This window comes from Melopsittacus undulatus, chromosome 3 (assembly GCF_012275295.1).
Source record: "Melopsittacus undulatus isolate bMelUnd1 chromosome 3, bMelUnd1.mat.Z, whole genome shotgun sequence".
Taxonomy (NCBI): Eukaryota; Metazoa; Chordata; class Aves; order Psittaciformes; family Psittaculidae; genus Melopsittacus; species Melopsittacus undulatus.
Window position 1 is genome coordinate 107,967,918 of NC_047529.1, and position 19,659 is coordinate 107,987,576.

The 19,659-nt window shown below is 49.3% G+C and overlaps 1 protein-coding gene across 2 annotated transcripts in view; it reads left to right on the plus strand.

Moving 5' to 3' along the window:
- Nucleotides 1-6,172: 6,172 nt before the first annotated feature.
- Nucleotides 6,173-19,659, plus strand: part of GALNT14 (polypeptide N-acetylgalactosaminyltransferase 14) — a 97,810-nt gene continuing 84,323 nt past the window's right edge. Inside the window, exon 1 of one of the 2 annotated variants that reach the window (XM_034060670.1) lies at nt 6,173-6,346. In XM_034060670.1, coding sequence (XP_033916561.1) covers nt 6,215-6,346 — 132 coding nt within the window. In that variant the 5' untranslated portion in view covers nt 6,173-6,214. Of the gene's footprint in view, nt 6,347-8,517; nt 8,747-19,659 lie in introns of those variants that run through there. The other variant, XM_034060669.1, reaches the window with a different exon arrangement.

A 19,659-nucleotide genomic window follows, 5' to 3' on the forward strand; every position in this document is an offset into this window, starting at 1 on the left:
GGGAGAGCACCTGCTGCTACTGGAAGGCAGCTCTCCCCTGCTCACTAGCCTGCTGTTTGAGCTGGAGCTAACTATAATGAGGCAAGGCACTTTGAATAATAACTTTCCTTTGGGTATAAGGCTATCTTAATTTTTTGTGTGTTTAAGTTGGTAATTGCCATAGAGTTTGAAAATCTTCCAGGTTTACCAGTCTTAATTATGTTCTCATGCATATGCATCATCTGCTTGTGTGCTCATTACTGCGAGGAGATCAGAACCTGAAACGTTGGAGCACTTTCCTCCAATTATCTCCCATATGCACAATTTCCTGTGAAATACCTTTCCTGCATGGGATAGCCCAAGCTGTTTGAAGCACACCTTGCTGTCCAGAGCACATTTTGCTCTGTGTGGTTAAAGCAGGATGTGTTTCTTTCCTCGTGTGTCTCTCCTGTGTTGCACCTACCTGGGATGTCCCTTTGCTCATAGCACCAGCTACTACAATGGTTGCTCAAGGGAAGTTATTATGGTGTCCTAATGGAAGATATTTCAACTTTTTAGGACTCCGATTGCCTCTTTACCTGCTCTGTTTGCATCTATTGATCATTCTGGTTCAACAAAGGCCTCTGGGACTAACAAATTCTAACAGGTTTGAATGCATTAATGCAGTGTTATGCAGGGAAGGAAGAGTAATGCTATTGGGCTTCTAACTTGTTCTTGCTCAGTAACAGCAAAACAAATGTGTGCAATTAAACATTACTTTGTTTTCTAAACAGCAGCCTTGAAATTCTGACCTGCTAGTGGGGAAATCTAGCTGCTGCTTTGCTTTCTGACCAGCAGTGATTTGGTGATGGGGTGAGATGTTAATCTACCTGAGCACATTTGCAGTAGCATATTATTCCCTTGGAGATAGGCAGGATTTGTAGCTTGTGTCCTCATGCAGGAGATCACAGAGGATCCCGTGAGAAGATCCACATGGAGCAAGCATAGACCTTGACATTCTGTACCCTTTTTGCACAGAATAACTATCTGCTTTCAACTGTTTTTCAAGGGGATGTAGGGTTAGTTGTTAGCCCCTTGGAGCTTTAGTTTTGAGAGTGGGAGATTGCCTGATCAAATATAAATCACTCTGTCTTTATACTTGAAGTGCTGGAGTGTATTTGGAAGAAATATCTATTCCTAGACACTTCACCTAAATAATGGGATTGAGATCTTAAGAAGCTGGGGAAGTGTGGCTCACCCCTTTCAGGTTTTGGATCCCTCAGGAGAGGGGAGGGATGAACAGTCAAGATTTTTTCCTATGGAAAATTTTCCAGGAGGGAGAACAGGGCAAAACTTTTCATCCAGCTGTGAAAATGCTCCTTCCCACAAAACGTCTGGTGCAGTATTACATGTTGCCAGCTGTGTTAATAAATGCCTAAATCCCAGTTGGCATCAGGCCATACTTACATATCACAGAAGTAGAGATTTGGCTCTAAAGTCTGCTTAACACCTGCACACAAAAGGGCAGAGGCAACAGAGGTGCTTTAAGGACAAAGGTTTATTTTGGCTAATGCGTTCTCTCACCCATCACCTGACTTGTGCTTTAGTCTGTTGAGTGTGACCTGTCCAAACCACAATTATGGGTTTGAACACGTCCAAGGGACATATTCCTGCAGCTGGCCAGCAGGACTGATTTAGCATATGAAGAGTAACAGAAAGGTTTGGTCTGAAGTCTAGCAGGTTTCTCCACTTCCTTAGCGATGGATGGGTGTGTGTGCACATGTGTGCATGCACATAGAGTGCATCTCCTTGGGAGGCAGCTGAGCAGCTCTGCTTCTCCTGTAGAGAGATACAGCAGCACTGGGGTTCCCCTGGAGATGGGTGCTGAGGGCTGTAGGGTGCCCAGAACTTTATAGGCTCTGGTGCTGCTGGTAAAGATTCATCTGTGCTATGTTTGCTGTTGGTCCTTTGCTGTGACTTGACCCATGAAGCTATCTGCTGCCTTTTGTCCCAAGTGCTCTGTTGTGTCCATTTGCAGGGGCTGCCACTGATTGCTGATGCAGTGACCTGGAGCTAAAGAGCTTCCCCAGCCAAAATGCTCCAAAAACATGGGATCAGCAGCCTTCATTTATCCATGGGCTTTTCCCAGAAAATGCCTGTGTTGGAGAGCATCAGGAGAGGCTATCAACCACCAGAGGCAGCTGGAGATAGGACCCAGGAGCCTTAATTCTATTGTGGCAATAAGATACGTAAAAGCAGGGCTGGTCAAAAGCAAGCAGTGAACAGTACTGAAGGTGGTCACAGTGGAAGAGCACTGCCCAAGGGATCTGTTCTTGTGCTCCCTAGTATGTCCCCTAGCCATATGCTTAAGTTAATGTGTGTCCCTTCACATCTCCCATTGCTCTGGCCATTGTTCCCACACCTGCTTATACTTGCACTGTTGGGTACCTGGAAATGCTGGGAGATAGCAAAAAGGCTGAATCTAATCCAGAAAAACCTGTGCTGCAGCAAATGGAGATGAAGGCTGGGGAGAATGTGAATTAAACACAAGTGCAAGTGGGTGGCTATTTGATTGCAATTGCTAAAGATGCAAGATATAATGCCTTGTGATAGGCAACAGTTCCTCCTGTTCTCACCTAATCTGACTATGGAGAAGTCTGTCCCAGTGGGGAGTGAGCTCAGCACTGCTTCATCCACTGGTGCCACACCAGCTAGACTGAAGGTGGGAACCTGACTTCCAGGAGCTGCAAGCGAACGTCTGGCTCTGTGTTGGTGCCTATCTACTGAGGGAACAGCTTGTCTTCCTGCAGCTGACTCGATGAGAACTTCAATTAACAAATGCTATTAAAGTAGCTCTCCTCTTTATTTTATTTTCTTATGCATAACATTTCCCGTCAGCTTAAACCTTTAATTAACTGGAGATGTCATCATGGAAAGTTTGCTAGGGAACAACCCTTGCAGTTTAATTAAAAAGAAAACAAACCCTTTGCTACTCCTGAAAAAGATCTGCTTGCAACCCCAGAAGTGGCAATAATCCTGTAGGAATTCCTCCTTTTCCCTTTCTAATTGCAGCAGTAGGTGAGGAGCCGCAGAGTGATATCATCAGCCACATGGAGAAGGTGAGTGCTTCACAGTTTGACCCTCCAGTTTAGGCTGTAGATGTAGGACAAGCTGCAGTTCTGTTACATCAGAGAGGGGAAGGAGAGAGACAATTGTAAAGCTTTTCCATTTACTTTCTGTTCTAAGAACTTTAACTTAACAATCCTCCTGGCATTAAGCCAGAGCTATCTTTAACATTTGTGGTCTTCTCTGAGGGCCCACAGGGAGAACATTGTTCAGCATAAGCACTGGTCTTTTTTCCTTTGTATCTCTTTTACAGCAGAGCTTACCTGCCACAAAACCTGCGGGATAACGTTCACAGTATCTTCAACAGCTTTCATGGAAGCTGCTTTTGGAGAAGGTAGGGTACTGATGGAGATGGCAGAGGGTCCTTGCTGCCACTGACGACCCTGAAGGCTGTGTGATGGTAGCTGTGGCTAGGAACCACCAGCTCCTTACACTCTTGAGCCCTTGCAGCAGCATGCCATGGATCCAAGTCATGGTGCTGACAAGTGCTGCAGAGCTGGGGAGCCCCCATGGCGAAGCAACAAACTCCCCTTGCTCTTGTGCAAAGGACTTGCTGGCTTCTCCCCTGCTTCTGCCCACGTTGACTGGATTGTGAACAGACCAAGTGACCTGAATGCTTCTTGAACAGCTGCAAATCCAAAAAGGGATTCTTGTTCCTGTGTTAAATATAAGCCTGGAAGACTCACTGGTGTGACTGCATCCGAAGCACATCTCCACCCCTAGACAAGAGGCAAGCGGCTCTGAGTCATTCCCTGGGAGCAGGTTGGGGCTGTCAGGATGGTGTCTGGGCAAGGGGCATGTGTTGGCTTGCTCTCCCCAAGGCCCTGCACCCAGGCTGGCACCTTAGTGGCTGGGTGACGAGGCAGAGCTGGGCTTCTTGTGAAACATGCCAATGCTCCACAACTTGCCAGAACTGCTATTTGGGAGCAGCTTGATGTGCTCTTCATCCCCTCCTGGCCCTGTCCTCAGCATGGTTAAATCCAGTAAATGAAGCACAGGAGGGGAAGAGAAACTTACTTGGAGTACTGTGTTCAGTTCTGGTGTCCTCAACATAAAAAGGACATGGAACTGTTAGAACAAGTCCAGAGGAGGCCACGAGGATGATCAGGGCACTGGAGCACCTCCTGTATGAAGACAGGCTGAGAAAGTTGGGGCTGTTCAGCCTGGAGAAGAGAAGGCTGCATGGAGACCTCATAGCAGCCTTCCAGTATCTGAAGGGGGCCTACAGGGATGCTGGGGAGGGACTATTCATTAGGGACAGTAGTGATAGGACAAGGGGTAACGGGTTGAAACTTAAACAGCAGAGGTTTAGACTGGATATAAGGAAGAAATTCTTTACTGTGAGGGTGGTGAGGTACTGGAATGGGTTTCCCAGGGAGGTTGTGAATGCTCCATCCCTGGCAGTGTTCAAGGCCAGGTTGGATGAAGCCTTGGGTGACATGGTTTAGTGTGAGGTGTCCCTGCCCGTGGCAGGGGGGTTGGAACTAGATGATCTTCAGGTCCTTTCCAATCCTAACTATTCTATGATTCTATGATTCTGGATTAGCTTCTTCCCCAAGCCTGGAGCAGGGACCACAGAGGTATCACTGAATGAAATCCATCTCTTTAACCACACATGACTCTGATGACCCTTTCAAACACTGGTCTCAGCTTTGCAAACAAGCATATCCCTTCTGATATATCTGCTATCACAAGCAGCACCTCTTTGTAGGGAAGGTGCACTGCCATAAGCAGCAGTGAGAGCTGAGTTGCCAAAACCCCTGCCTGTACCAGACCCTCCCCTGGCAGAGAGGCTCCATATCCTAAAAGCCACTTTTCGACCAGAGCTCAGTGTTGTTGCATCTTACAATAGCCTGTGATGTTCAGCTGAGACCCCTCAGCAGTAGGGGGTAGGTTTTGATCCTTCCCTTTGATCACTTCTCGAGTGCATCAATTTAAGCCCCTTCCAGCTTTCCCAGAACAAACAGCAAACTGTTCGTGGTCCTTTGGGAAAAGAAATGTGTTTTCTCTCTGTGGATGTTTCTTCTCAGATGTGAATCAAACAAACCCAGGGGTATTCCTAAAGCAGAGCCCAGCTGGTTTGTAGACCTGGTGAGTGGAAACTCCCTTGAAATATACTTTACAGATGCTCTTGAAACAGCAAGGAGAGCTACTTTCCCTTGCTGCCCTTTCCTTAAAGGCAGGACCTCAAAGGGCCATCCCTTGAGGCTGCAACTGTGAAAAGTCCCTCTTCCACTGAGAAAGGATGTCCTGGTTTTGCTCTCACGAAACAGTCACTTTCATCAGCTTTGCAATGTTGATACTAACAAATGCTAAATATCCATCTCCTAGACTGGCTTTTTCTGTGTCTGGCTGTACTTCTGGCCTTATATTTTGTTATCTTGGAAACAGACAGTGTGTTATGGACCTCACCTTTGAAGCATCTGAGATTCAGTTGAAAACTGAGAAAAATGGGGAAGATTTGGCTACATAATACAACAGAAGATAGTTTTTATTGCCATGGTTTTAATGGAATTGCAGTAGGATTTTTATATGAGTCTCTGAAAGTCTATGACTTCAAATAACTCTGAACCTTCAGATTTGTACTCTCACCTTGCTCTTGTTTAAATAGATGTTACCGTCATCTGCTTGATATATTATCTGTCCCAGCACACAGTCAGGAGACATATCCTTTCTTAGAGATCGGATGCATCGCTAGAGCTCAAAACATAAAATCACAGAATGGTTTGGGCTGGAAGGCACCTTAAAGATCATTCAGATCCACAGGCAGGGATGCCGTCCACTAGACCAAGCCCCATCCAACCCGGCCTTGAACCCTGCCAGGGATGGGGCAGCCACAGCTTCTCTGGGCACCCTGTGCCAGTGCCTCAGCACCCTCACAGGGAAGAATTCCTTCCTAATGTCTCATCTCAATCTCCCCTCTGTCAGCTTAAAGCCATTTCCCCTTGTCCTGTCACTACAGACCCTTGAACCCTTTCCTATAGGGCCCCCTTAGACACTGGAAGCTGCTCTAAGGTCTCCCCAGAGCCTTCTCTTCTCCAGGCTGAAGAACCTCTCTCTTCATCACAGGACAGCAGCACAGAGCCAAGGGCTCCAGCAGTCCCGGGGTCCTACAGCATCACCCTCGCTGATGTACCGGCAGTGCCAGCGGAGAAGAGCCCGGCCTTTGCCCGTTATCTCTGTGGGGCCCAGCAGGCTGTTCATCACAGCGCCGAGCCCTGCCAATAAAGCTTTCTCTCAGCAGAGGGAGTTGTTTCTCAAGGTAATAAGATAGCATTATCTGATTCCTTTTTTGTCAGGTATCTCCTATTTATTACCTCACCTGTAATCTAATTTGTAATGTATTTCCCTGATATTTTTCTATATTTCTCCCCTATATTTTAATAACTTCCGCTGAAAGCTTGATCTCCAAGAAAAGACAAGGTTTTTAATCCAGCTTTGAATGATAACACCTCCCCAGGTGCTCTTATCTGGAAAAGCTCCCCTGGCACAGAGAGGGGTCTGGTTGAAAGAGCTCAGCACTCCCTGCAAACCTGCTAGGGCAACACTATGTTACAGCACCGAGGGCACTTCATCCCAGCCTGGAAAACACCAGCAGCTACTTTCTACCTGTGGTAAGAATGACCAGAAAGTCATTCCTGCTCCAAAGGGGATAGATGGAGGTGCATGAGAGGCAATAACCAGGCTGTGCCAATAGCTGGGGTGGGCATAAGGTAAAACAACAGCTATAAGGCATGTGGAAAGCCATTGCTGATGTGCCACAGCTGCTGAGGGTTGCTCAGATGCTTCTCCTTAGATTTCATCAGAAAGCATGGAGCAACAGTTTGGGGAACAGAGCAACACCTGCATCCAGCTGCAGGTGACTAGGCTGGACAGAGACCTCTCCTGATAGCAGAGCTGAGCACGGTGGTCTTTCTACCTGGAGCATGGATTGAGGAGGGTTCATTGGGGTGACAAGTGATGCACATCATGAAGAAGTGGCATTTTCAGACTGGTGTGGGCTTCCCATACAGTGTGGGGCTGGTGGCTCTCCAGGGCATGAGGGCTTTCCTCCCTCTTCCCACCTGGTTACCTCTGCTCCTGCTTGGCTGTGCTGCAGTTGTTGTAAAACAAAGTTCAACCTAAGCCTGCCTGCTGGACCTGGAATGCATCATTCTGGTAAAGGCATTTCAGAATCAGATGCCCTTAAAACAGAAAGAAATGCCCCTTTCTGTGGTTGCTAATGAAATTTTTATCTGGGCATCTTTGTGTGAATGCTGGGCCTGAGAGGCATGGATTATGTTAGGGGAAAAGGGCTTCCTGAGCCCTGGAAATAAATCAGAGGACAGAGGATGAAGATGGCAAATGATAAATTAGCAAGTGACAGAAAACAACTGCAGGAAATAATAAAACCAGGAGGAGTGTGTGGGAAATGCATGGAGAGGTTGTTTACAACATGTGCATCGGACTTTCCAGCATTTGACATCTTATCTCCGTTTCATTCCATATGTTACTTTATGCATGGATTCCTGTTTTTATGGGGTTTGTTCTATACTTTTTGTGCTAACATGAATGACTCACATCTGCTCCAATACTTAATTTATCCTCTAATGTCTTCTGCAAGGGGTTGCTCAGCTCGTGCAATACTTGTCAGTGACAGGATTGGAAAAGCAGTGAGTGAGGCAGGTGAGCAGGGATTCCAGCTCTTTGCTGGAGTCTCACTCTTGGTTTTATTCTCCTCTCCTAGCAATGCCTGTAATTCCCACTTTGGCTGCCCTGCGAGGACAGGCTCGCTGTGCCGGGGCTGTGTGCGGAGCCAGCAGGGATCACCCTATAGGACAGGGCTTATGGCTGAGGGCTGTTCCCGCAGGACCACAGCCCGGCACCGAGCTGCTGCCAGCATACCAACAGCATGATGATTATGATTTTATTTTTTAAGTGCTCTTGACAGCTCCGGAGGCTCACATCTCCTCTTCCAAATCCAGTAATTAAATTCCACCTACCTGAATTCCCCCTGCTGCTTCAATTGGATAAATTAATCTTCCCATCATGTCTGAGCCTCCTCTGTGTGTTGTTGAGCGCTGGCCTCCCCTTGCCCCGGGATAGGGACGGGGACCGGGACCGACTTCGCAGAGGCGCGGGGGGGAAGTGGCCTGGACCCAGGCACTGTGCGGAGGGGGTGAAGAGACGGTGTCCGCGATCATCCCCCCCGCACACCAGAGCTCTCCGTGTCCCCGAGAGGCTGCTTCCAGCGGGCAGGGCAGCGGTGCGGCCCCGCACCTCCGCCGGTGGGGCCGGCCCGGTCCGACCCAGCTCCCTGCGCGCAGCACCTACCTTCGGCGAGCGGCTTCAGCCCCCCTCCTCCCGGCGCCTCCTCCTCCTCCTCCTCTTCCTCCTCCCCTCCCCTGCAGAGCATGCACAGCCCGGGACTCGCATCGCCGGCTCCGAGGCAGGCAGGCGAGACCCCGCTCCTCGCTTAGCCCCGCTGCCGGGAGGCTCCCACCGCCCTTCATCCCCCTTCTCAACCGGACTTTTCCCCCCGCTCCCCAGGATGATGAGGCGGCCGACGCGGCGGCTGGCGCTGTCTCTGCTGGGGGTGCTCTGGCTCGCCGCCCTCCTCCTCTTCTTCTTCGGGGCGAGGAGGAAGTTGGAGGCGGCTGGAGCCGAGGAGCGCACGCCGGAGGTAAGGAAGGGGCCGGGGCCATCCCGTTGGGATGCAGCCGGCGGGCAGGACACGCCGCAGCCGCCCGGGGAAGAAGTTCCCGGCGGTTTTCGGGATCCCCACCGCATCCCGCTGCCCTTAAAGTTTCGCACCGGCTCTGTGCCCGGGGGGGAGTCGGGCCCTTTCCTTACCCCCTCCAGGACGCGGTGCCCTCTTCTCCGCACAGCCTCTGACAGTGACAGCCCCATCCGCTCCCTTTCCCCCCCGCCTCGGCCCCGGTTCAGAGGGGGCCGCAGCCGTCGGGGTTCCCCAAGCCTCGGGGACCGGTCCTCTGCCCCACTGCCAACTCTGAGCATCCCTTGCTTCGGGCCTTGGGTCCCTGGAGGTGGGAGACTGGCGCGTGTTTTATGTACCCCATAGGGGCCAGGTGACTGCTTTCCCCCGTGGGTCACGCAGTGTTTCCGACCTTCCCCCTATACAAGAAGGGCTCCAACAGTCCTGTCCCGGAGAGGAGAGCAGATGGAGTACCCTCTGGTAGCCCGTGGCAGAGCTGCAGGGTAGGAGGAGCACTGCCCTATGAGTCTCAGCCTGTGTGGATTTGCCATCGCGTTGTTTGTGTGTCATGTTTGAGTCCAGGGGGTACCAGCACAGGGGAGATGTAAAGAGCATCCCACTCGACACGGAGTGAAGCAGAGGAGTTTTGCTGCCCAGCCACTGCGAAAAGCAGGGGAGCTGCAAGCAGCTTCTCTGGAGTAAGGTCCCATGCCCTCTCCTCTCTAACAAGCTTAGCTGAGGGTTAACTTTCCAGAGGACATGGGTTAGATGCTGCTTTTAGTTATACAGCTGTAAATCTTGACTATTAATCACGGTTAAAGCCCAGGTCGTGAAAATCTGCTGACATTAAGCAATAGATGATCTCCAGAGTTCTCTTCCAACCCTAATGATTCTGTGATTCAGTGTTATTGTGGCAGAGAAAGACTGCGAGCCCTCAGCCCTTTCTTTGCACCAGTGACACACAGCTGAGCCTTTGGCCTGTGACATAAGGCAACAATATGCGTTGGGCAGGTCTTTGGAGAGCCTCATATATGTGTCACCTCTGCAACTGAATTAATGATTAGGGTGGGGGGGGGAGGGAGTCAGAGCTCATAAAGCTTGCTTTGATTTTTTCATCCTGAGGAATTATTGGTTTTCCATGTTTCTTAACTAAAAATGATGGAGGAGGTATTTCTCAGGCTTTCAGAAACCTCTCAATCCTAGCAAAGGGGAATGAATCTCTGCAATTTCAGCCCCCAAAATAAATAATTATAGATGCATTTATTTATTTATTTAAGCAGGGGGAGGCAATAACTCACTGGAAATGGAGTTGTTAAACAAGTGCTTTCTTAACCATAATGATGCTTCAGTGTTAGCAGGTTTCTGCCAGAACTGTGCTCTTAAAAACTGCAGGATAAGACCTGCCCTGTCTGATGACAGCTCCTGTGCTCTCCTTAAAATGAACTTTGCTTCTCCCTTCGCATCAGCTGCAGCTGAATTGCTGCCCATTTTAACTCCCCCCTCCTATGCGAGGCTCCCCTGTTAGGGTCCGGGCTGGGCTCCCACAGCTGGTAAAGCAAACTTCTCCCATCATGCAGGCTCAGGCCCCTAAGTTTCAAAGCTGCAACTGCCAAGTTGCCATAACTCCAGCAATTTGACTGCAAAAATCACCTCTCCTTCATTTCCTCTGAATTTTCCATCAAAACACTTGTGTCCCCTGGAGATCCATAGAGTGCAGTCTTTTTTTTTCTTCTTCTTCTTTTTAATGCATTACATTTTTTAGCTTTGGAAATTGCTTTTGAGCAGTGTGAATTAAGGCCAGGCTGGACAGGGCTTGGAGCAACCTGCTCTAGTGGAAGGCATCCCTGCCCATGGCAGGGGGCTGGAACTGGATGAGCTTTAAGGTCCATTCCAACCCAAACCAGTCTGTGTATTTTAAGCTGGCTGTGAGTGTGCAAAGGTGGTGGTGTCACTTCAGTTAACCCCTCTGGAGGAGTGCAGAGCTGCTCTGGGTACCAGAGGCTGGGATGCTGCAATCTGGAGAGAAGCCTGGTGATGCATTCCTGTGGACTGGCTGTGGTGATAAGCAGTTAGAGTTTGTCCTCCCAGGTTCCTTGAGGAACAAGTGGATGTAGTAGGTTTCTAACAGCAGCGCAAACTTTGTAACGCAGCAATGGTGAAGAAATGGAACAAATCCACATCAACGTTCCTGGCAGTGTTTCTGATGCGTTTGCTTCTACCTCCCTCCTCCCTTCTGCCTTCTCTCTGTCAAGCTTTATTTCTGCAGCCATATGCGTACCATATATCACCCCTCGTGTGGATTTAACCTTTAGACCCTCCTATTTAGGCTCCAGCTGGTAATGCCTCCTCCTGCCTGCACTGTGTCCTGGCAGGGCTCACGGCACGTGTCCAGTGCTGGAAACCAGTGGTGCCCGAGCTTGTGTTGGTGGCTTGCCAAGGGCAGGCAGCAGAGCTGCTGCTCACAGCACTGCCACCCTTGGCTGTGCAGAGGGGTTGCCCATCCACTGCTGTTATTTTGGTCTGTGCTTTCCTCTCCCCTCGCCCTTTATCCCAAATCTTGTGCCAGGTCCAGTGCTCAGCTTCCCAAAGTAAGGTTTGGGATGGTTTTTCCTATAGCTGGAGAGCTGGTTAGTGAGGTCTCTGAAGAGTAGGTCCTTGGTGTGAGGGATCCACCATGGTCTTTGAGTCCTGCCTACCCCTGAAGCATGCTGTGGCTTGGTCCCTTGTGCTTTGGAGGAGGTGGGTGTCTGGGACAGGTCCGGCAGCAGTAGCTGAGCTTGCTCTTGCCCACAAGGCAGGCACAACTGTCTACTATGATTAAACTGGCTTCACCTCCCTCCCCTTCTTTTTCTCCTGTTTTCCCCTCTAATCCCATATCTGTGCATCTCTCACCATTGTGTGATGCCTGGCAGGCTCGGAGGACCCTCTTCTTGGGGTGTAGTAACCTCGCGGGGCTGGTAGAGCATGGAAGCAAATCATCACTCCATTTAGCCCTATGAAGTTATTCCTGGGACAACTTCCCCAGTCTCTCCAGTGCTGTTATTGCTGCTGTCACTTGGAGCTTGGCTGTCTTTGTTTTCCCTTTTCCAAAGGGCAGATCAAGTCCTATTAGAGCAGAAGCAAAACCTGCCCTTGCCCTTTGCCTGCCCTTTATAAAGTCCTATAAATTGGCAGAGAAGAGGAGCTGTAGCAGTGTGCGTGCCTCTGCCAGGGTGCATTGCCCTCATGGCTGGCTGGGTGCCTGGTTAGCAGCCATGGGCTCAGCCTGCAGGAAAGTCGGATCTGATGGGTGAGGGTATAAGGTCCATGGGGCTGGTTGGGGTTACGGATCAGCTGGGACTCATCCATGCCTCCTGCACTCCCTGCCTTTTGGTAGAGGGTTTTGAGACACTTTGTAAGCTTTAATTATTTCCAGGCTGTCTCCCTGCCTGCAGTTTTCCACCTGGATAAACTGGGACCCAGAGGGGTTAATTGAACTTTGTATCCTTCAGGCTCTCCTTAACTCCAGAGGAGCTGGAGTCGCTCAACCCTCTTGGAAAATCAGGCTGCCAGTGGCCCACCTAAAGTCACACAGGGAGGCAGCACTAGGGCTTGGCATGTGCTCTGGTAATCTGGGTTTATGGTATCACAATGCTACCGGGCTTCTCCCCTGCCTCCCTCTGATCCAGCCCTTTGCTTTGCTATGGGAAAGAGAGGGGAATGGGACATCTAAATTAATAACTTAATTACATTAAGAAATAATGAGGGGAGCTGATACACGGGATTAATTACAAGCAAATTCCCAAATTGATTTGTGAGTACGTGTGGCCATCTCTACTGCAATGCTTCACTTGTATCCCAGCTCCCCTGGCTTGTGCTGGAGTAGGGTGACAGCCCCTTGGTCATCTCCTCTCCTTCACCTGGTGAATCCATGTCAGACCCAAGTGGGGGAGCAGTGAGGGGCTGCCAGGGGGTCTGGGCTCTGGTACCTGGGACCAGCAGTGCATGCAGGAGGTGTGGGGAGATGTTTTATGTTGGGTTTGGGGTTTTTGTTTCTCTTCATTTCCATGAATGGCTAAAGCACAGCTGGCAGCCTCCAGAGGGAAAGCGGGGCCATCGTGGGCTGGATTGCAGGAGAAAAGGTACAGAGGAAAGGTTCCTTTTATTGAAAGAAGTGACCTGATAAGCTTGGCTCATATAAGTGTTTGCAGTGCAACAGCCCCTTTCCAAGTGTGTGCAAATGCAGCTGGGGGTGACTCCTGGGAGATGATGGGAGGCTCAGCATCCTCACTGCCTGCTCAGAGTGCTCCGAGGTGCTTGGCATCCTGCAGGATCAGACCTTGATGCAGAGGAACGCTTGCCAGCTTTGCACTTGTGTGCCTCGCACCAGCCTGCGCTTCCTTCTGCATCATTGCCAACTAGAAAGCCTCGGCACCTGGAGCTCAGCTGACAGTCTCCAGATATTAAAATCCTGACAGTTTTATAGCAGCAGAGCCACTTAACAGATTAAAATAACTGTGTATCCTGCACAAATTCATATCTTGACAATTAAGGGAGTGAAGTGGCGAAGCTGTCAGGAACAAAAAGGCAGAATGTTTAATGCTGGGAAGGCTTGTGTTGGCTGGGGGCTTGGGTAGTCCAGGGTGGGGGAGAAGAGGAAACTTCAGTCATGCTTTGCTGGTGAAAGCTCATCCTGAAATCTCTGGGCGCTAACCCAGGCTTTCCAGGATGTCCAAAGCTTTGCTGATGCAGGAGGGGGTGGAATCCAATTGCTTTCTCCTGCTGGTATATTTAGTGATGCGTATGGAAATAGAAACCCATGGTCAAACCATCCTTCTCTGTGGGACTATACAGGACAGGTCTGCTGCTGCATCAACAGGTGCTGCTTCTCAAGCACTTGCATGCCTTCTGATGGGCTTGGGCAAGGGTTTTTCCCAGCACAGCCATCAATACCTGTGTCCTCTTGGAGCAGGAGAAAGGTGTGAAGCCCTGCTAAAGTCAGCACCCAATAATGTTCCTGCTAAACCAGCAGTGGCCAAATGGTGAGCTTACTGCCTTGTGCATCTTGTTTGATTATCTATCCACTGCATGTCAAGGTGCTCTCTGAGATACCTGTGACACCATAAACAGTCAATGAAAACCCCGTTAATTTTCCACTGGTAATTACAATGAATGGGTTTTGCTCCCATTACCTTCTGATGGAGTTCTGTGTTGCAGCTGTGACTGATGGGGGCATAAATGTTGATTGAACAAGACCCATTTGCTTTCCAAAAAGGTGAGCACTGGGATGCCCAGGTGCCTTTCCTAGCTTGGTGCTTTAAGGAAGTTACCAGGGAAGGAGAGAGTGAATACAGGGATCCTGCTGCTTTGCAGGTAAGGTGTTGAGTAAACATCTATGCAGCTGGTGTGTGTCTTGTTGACAAGAGGTGTTGAGCACCAGGGGACAAATACTTCTCATTGTGCTCTGGAAGGACAGAAAGAGCTGGAAGCATCCCACTGCTGTGGGACCAAAGGGGTGTCAGAGGTGGTGGTGCTCCTGGGATGAGCTGGGCTCAGGAGTGTTGTGATCTCGTAATCCACTTCTGTCAAGATCCTTGTGTGCTGCCTGTGGGATCGCTCTGGGCTGCAGCATCCCCTGCCTGCTGGTGTGGTGGGGCAGTGTCCCCTTGGTTGGTGACAGGGGATCCCATATTCCTTCAGCTGGGTTTTTAGGAGTGCTCAGCTCTGGCCTGTGGCCCTGAGCCCTTGGTGACCCTTAGAGTTGGCTTGACAAGGAAAGTCTTGCTTTTGAGCTGTGAGGCCTCTGAAACCACCTCTGTGTCTGGATAGACACAGCTGTGTAATAGACTCAGCATGTATGTTCTAAGTGTCTCCATGCTTGCAGAAGATGTTAACTCTTAGGGAAGATGTTTTTTTTTCCTATTTATCCTTTCCTTACCTCAGATACGCACAGAAGTGGATTATTTACTCAAAAACCCCGGCAGTTTTCTCCTCCTTGCTCTTTCTTTCTTTGATAAGAGTACACCATCTGATTTATTTTAATGGGCTCATGGCCCTAGGCCTGCCTTGGCTGGGTTTACTTCCTCTTGCTCTGCTGAGACTGTGGCTCTCCAGCATGATCCCTGCCTCCCCACGGGCAGGGCTGCTGGGCACAAGGGATGGCTGCAGGATAAGGTCTATAAGCAGGAGCACTGTGTAGGTCATGACAGTGAAACTGGAGTTTTACTTTTCCTTCTGAAGCTGAGAGGTTGGTTGAAGGTGCAGAGGCCAGGGCACACTCTACTGAACTGCTGTGGTTTAGGAGGTGCGAGCTGGATGAGCACAGGCACTGGAAGAGCATCACTGATAGAGGCAGCCTTGCAAATAGAACCATCTTACAAGCCCATGGAAGTGCAGGTGTGATGCCACTGGTAAACCCCTGGGTTTGAACAGAGGTGTTGCAAGCCAAGGGCTGCATCAGTGGACACGTGTGTCCAATGTGTGCAGCCCATGGGATGAGGGTTTGTTGCTTCTGGGTGTGTTTGCCTATGCTCGAGGCTCTTTGCCAGCGGGAAAAGCAAGCTTGGGAGAAGCTGTGGGAAAGCAAAAGCAACCTCCTGCAGCTGGGAGAGAGAGACGCAGTTATAACTGTTCCCTTCTGTGAGGGCAGCCCAGCATTTGGTGCAATAAAACCAATTACAGCGAGTGTATCTGCAGAGAAAGCAGAAGTAGAATCTGTTTAAGAAAGACGTTCGTGTGAAGGGGTAATTATGTGTAGCCTAACGACAAAGGGTGCAGCGGATTGACTATTAATTGGAGTAGTGCGAGTGGGAGATTGCTGGCGTTAGCTCTGTGTTTCTTGCTGGCTTCCTCCTGTTTAAAGAAGGAATGGGTGAGGAGCAGATGATATGGGGGGAGTTTACTCTCAATCCACTTTCCCATGCAATGAAAAAGCCATTTCCCCCTTCCTTTCTCTCACAGTGAATTGTTCAGATTTTGCCAGCTACACTTAAGCACAGTTGCTTACTAAGCTGCAATTAAATTGATTTCCCACCCTCTTTCCCCTTTCTGGTTCCAAAATCTCAGCAGGAGTCAGCGTTACGGGAAGAGTGAGCCAAGGAGGAGATCTTGGGCCCCATCTTCTGCTTGTCTACATCAGCGTTGCTCTGCTCTTCCTGTGTATTTCCATAGGAGCAGTGGAAGTTGGGCTACCTAGATATAGGCTTTCCCATACAGCCACTGCTGTGATGGTCAGCGCAGCCATAGGTTTGGCTGTATCAGTCTACAGGGTACCTTGGAAGGTACCTGCTGTGGCATGGATGTTGGTTATCCTGGGGGCCCTGTGGCACAGGGATGCTGGGAGGAGGATGAGGATGATTTCTCATCCTTAACATGTGCCTTCAGTAAAATGATCAGTGGTGAGAGGTTCAGCTGGAGTTCACTGATTTGATTGTGGAGGTGGCATTAGTAGTACTAATAGTCTGCCTTCAATCCTGCTGTTTGGAAGCTCCTTATGAGCCTTAATTAACCCTTACTGCAGCCCTGAGGGAGGGAGGTGAAGGGACAATGTACTGGTTTCACTTCTCCATGGGAACACACACTGCGTTGGAGACTGCCCTCAGCCAGAAGGGATGCAGAGGTCTTGGTGGTGGCACTGGTGGGGCTGGAGGTGGGGGCCTTGTGTTCCCTGCCAAACCCTGCCTTGCCCCAAATAGGCAGAAATTAGTGATGATTTACTGCAAAACAGCTCGAGCTCTGGCTTTGTGTTATTATTTGGAGGAGCAAGTGAGCTAATGGTTGCATCTTGTCTCGGAAGGGACTGCAGGAAGTGCAGTGCCAGAAGAGAATTGATTCAGAAGCAAAACAGGTTCATTTTCCGATCGGGCTGAAAGACAAGAGAAGGATGGATTATTATTTTTCTTCTTTTTCTTTCTTTAATTTCATTTCTCCCCCTCCGTTTCAAGTGTGACAGAAGGTTTTAGCCTTTCCCTCTTTGGTTTTCTACTGAAAGTGCCAACAATAAAACTGATTGGAAAGCGATATGAGGAGAACAGGGTTCGTGCGGTGCAAAACCAAACGAGCTATGAAATCACCTCCTATTCTCCAAACATTATTCTCAGAGCCAAGGAAATTGAGACAGATTATTCTTTTTATTTTGAAGCCACTGAAGGAATAAGTCCAAAGGATGTAATTTGGCCCAAGCAAGGAGAGCGAGGCTGCTTTGTCCTGGCATTCTAAATAGCTTTGCCTGCATTTAGACACACACCATTTCCTCCTCAAGGACCACTGTCGGCATCCGCTGGTTACAAGCACACCTCATAACACATTATGGAGGTACACGGCTTGCAAATAAGACAAGAATATGTTCAGTGGTGAGGACCTTGGTTGCAGCCCCCCCCTGCCCTGGGATAAGGGAGGTTGGTTTCATTCCTTTCTTATGCATTGAGATTTGAGTGGCTTGGTTTGGGAAAGATAGAGACAAGATGGGAGGGAGGAGTTTGAGGTGTGAGCAGGTTCATTTTCAACGGCTTAGGTCAGTTCTTTTTATGAAACATTGGTTTTCATTGATTTATTTATTTTTTAAAAGCCTTTTTTTTCCCCTCTGAGTGAGGGCAATCTACTCTACCCAATGGGTTGGTTTGGGGTCTTTCAGGATTGAATAATATCTTGGGATCTGCTTCAAGGTATGTTCGGGATGCAGCCCCTTTACACTTCAACTTTTCCCATCCAAAATATGAAACTTGGGGTCTGGTTGAAGAAGAGAGGTGGTTTTTCCAGTGGGAAGATGTACTGGGGCTTCTGGAGCTGGTGTTCAGGAGGTGGGAGGGAAGCTGTTGTGTCTCACGGTCCTGCCATTTGGCAACAGCAGAGCTAGATGGGGAGGGAGTGGGGAAGAGCTGTGGCGTTTATAATGCCCGTTGCATTTTCCTGGCATGATAATATGGTGTCATTTGGAGAGAGAGAGACTCAAACGTGTTAACCAGCCATCTGCTCCTGCCACTGGGATCAAAACGGATGAATATCCTTATAATGCTCAGAGTTAAACTGTGTGCGGCATGTAGGCTGCATATGGTGTGCTCCTTGTGGTATTGCAAGAGCTCTCCCATCCCATAGGGAGATCTCTGGTTAGGTCTCTAAAGACCAGAAAAGACCAACCACTGTGCATCCCTTGGGCCTGGGTGCTTATCCCCATGGTGCCCCAGTGGTCCTGTCTGCTGGTCATGGTGCATGAGGAGCTGGGTTTTGGGGTGGAGAAGACAACAAATGTTGCCTGGGGCCAGTCAGCACCAGCTGTCGCTGCTGCACTACTGTGACATGAAGCGATGGATGGATGGATGGATGGATGGATGGATGGATATCTAGATTACTGTGATGGTGTGATGGCACATGTCTCCTCAGGAATCCGTTGGTAGTGTTTCTACTGTGCGGTTGAAGTTTTGGGAAACAAGGAGGAAAATCAATTTGCCCTTTTTCTTTCAGTTCTGACATTTTTTACCATAACATTAACTACTCACAAAAATTCTGGGTGTTCAGAAACCAGGACAGAGATCTTGGAGCATGCTGCTGTACCCATCACTGCTTCAGTTTAGTCCCTTGAAATGGGTGTAGTTTGAATCCTTGCTGATGTGGGGATGTACAGGAGTACTGACCCAGCATGCTGAATGGCCTTTGCTCCATCTTGAATCAACTATTTGTTTCATCCCTCACCTCTCCCTGCTGACCTCAGAGCCCATGGGTGGAGGATGTTGTGCATGTGTAGACTTTCCTGTAGTGCTAGATGCTTGAGCAGCCAAGGGGTTTGCAGCAGTAATGATTGTGTTTGCACTCCTCCCGGATTAATACGGATGGAAGTATGTCCCCCTTGCAGAGGTGAAGTGTGAGGGTTTGGTTAGTGCTAGAAATGGTGAGAAGATCGAGGATGCAGACAGCCTGATATCTGCTGAGACTTCAGCATCAGGTATTTGTGTAAAATGGGGCTTTACAGAGGCTTCTCACTTTGCCTGGTTTGGTGGCATTCTTGTGGGGGGAAAAGTGAACATATGAGCCCATTGGAAAGGTTATCATCTCCCCAGTCTGCAGTCCCAGTCCCAGAGCTTAGAGAAGGAAGGATGCCTCAAAACAGGAGTCATGGGAACATTCTTGAGTGAAATACCTGAAGTTTTAAATTAGATTTGTAAGTGGTAAAACCCAGATTGGTGACATGGTTTAGTGATGGACTTGGCAGTGCTGGGGTAACAGCTGGACTTTGTGATCTTAAAGGTCTTTTCCAGCTTAGTTGATTCTATGATGGGAAAAGCATTATGTTGGCTGGTGACACATTACTGTGCACAGATATGAATGTGCCTCCTCAACATGGACCTCCTGGATGCATCTGTGTGCTTGAGAAACACGGTGTTTCCAAAATCTAATGTCAAATATAAACACAGTCTACCTTGCAAAGGGAGAGTGAGCTCCAGCAGGCACCTGAATGCTGGGGAGCATCATCCATATGCTGCTCTTCACTTGAGGCACCGCAGGGCTTGGGGAGGTGCGAGCCCCTTCCCTTCTGGAGGCAGGATCAATGAAGGAAAAGCAGCTCCAATTTGGTCTTTGCCAGCAGAAGTTCTGCCTGCATATGTGGAGCAGGAGGAAAATGCATTGGCACTTGAGGACACCATCTGCTGCAAGGTGAAGTGCCATTGACCTTCCCCAATAGGTACAAATGGTGCTCTGTGAAACAGGATTTCTTTGCTCTCAGTGCTTTGGAGATCAGGTCCTGCTGCCAGCATCATGGCCAAATCCTGTATTTGTAAAGGGATTGCAGCCTGGAAATGAAGAACACCTCTGCTCTTTAACCAAGCCCGTTCACATCTGCAGTTTAGTCCGAGTGTTGTAGAACTGTGGCAGTAGCTGGTATAGAGGCACTTGCAATAGGTGGAGCA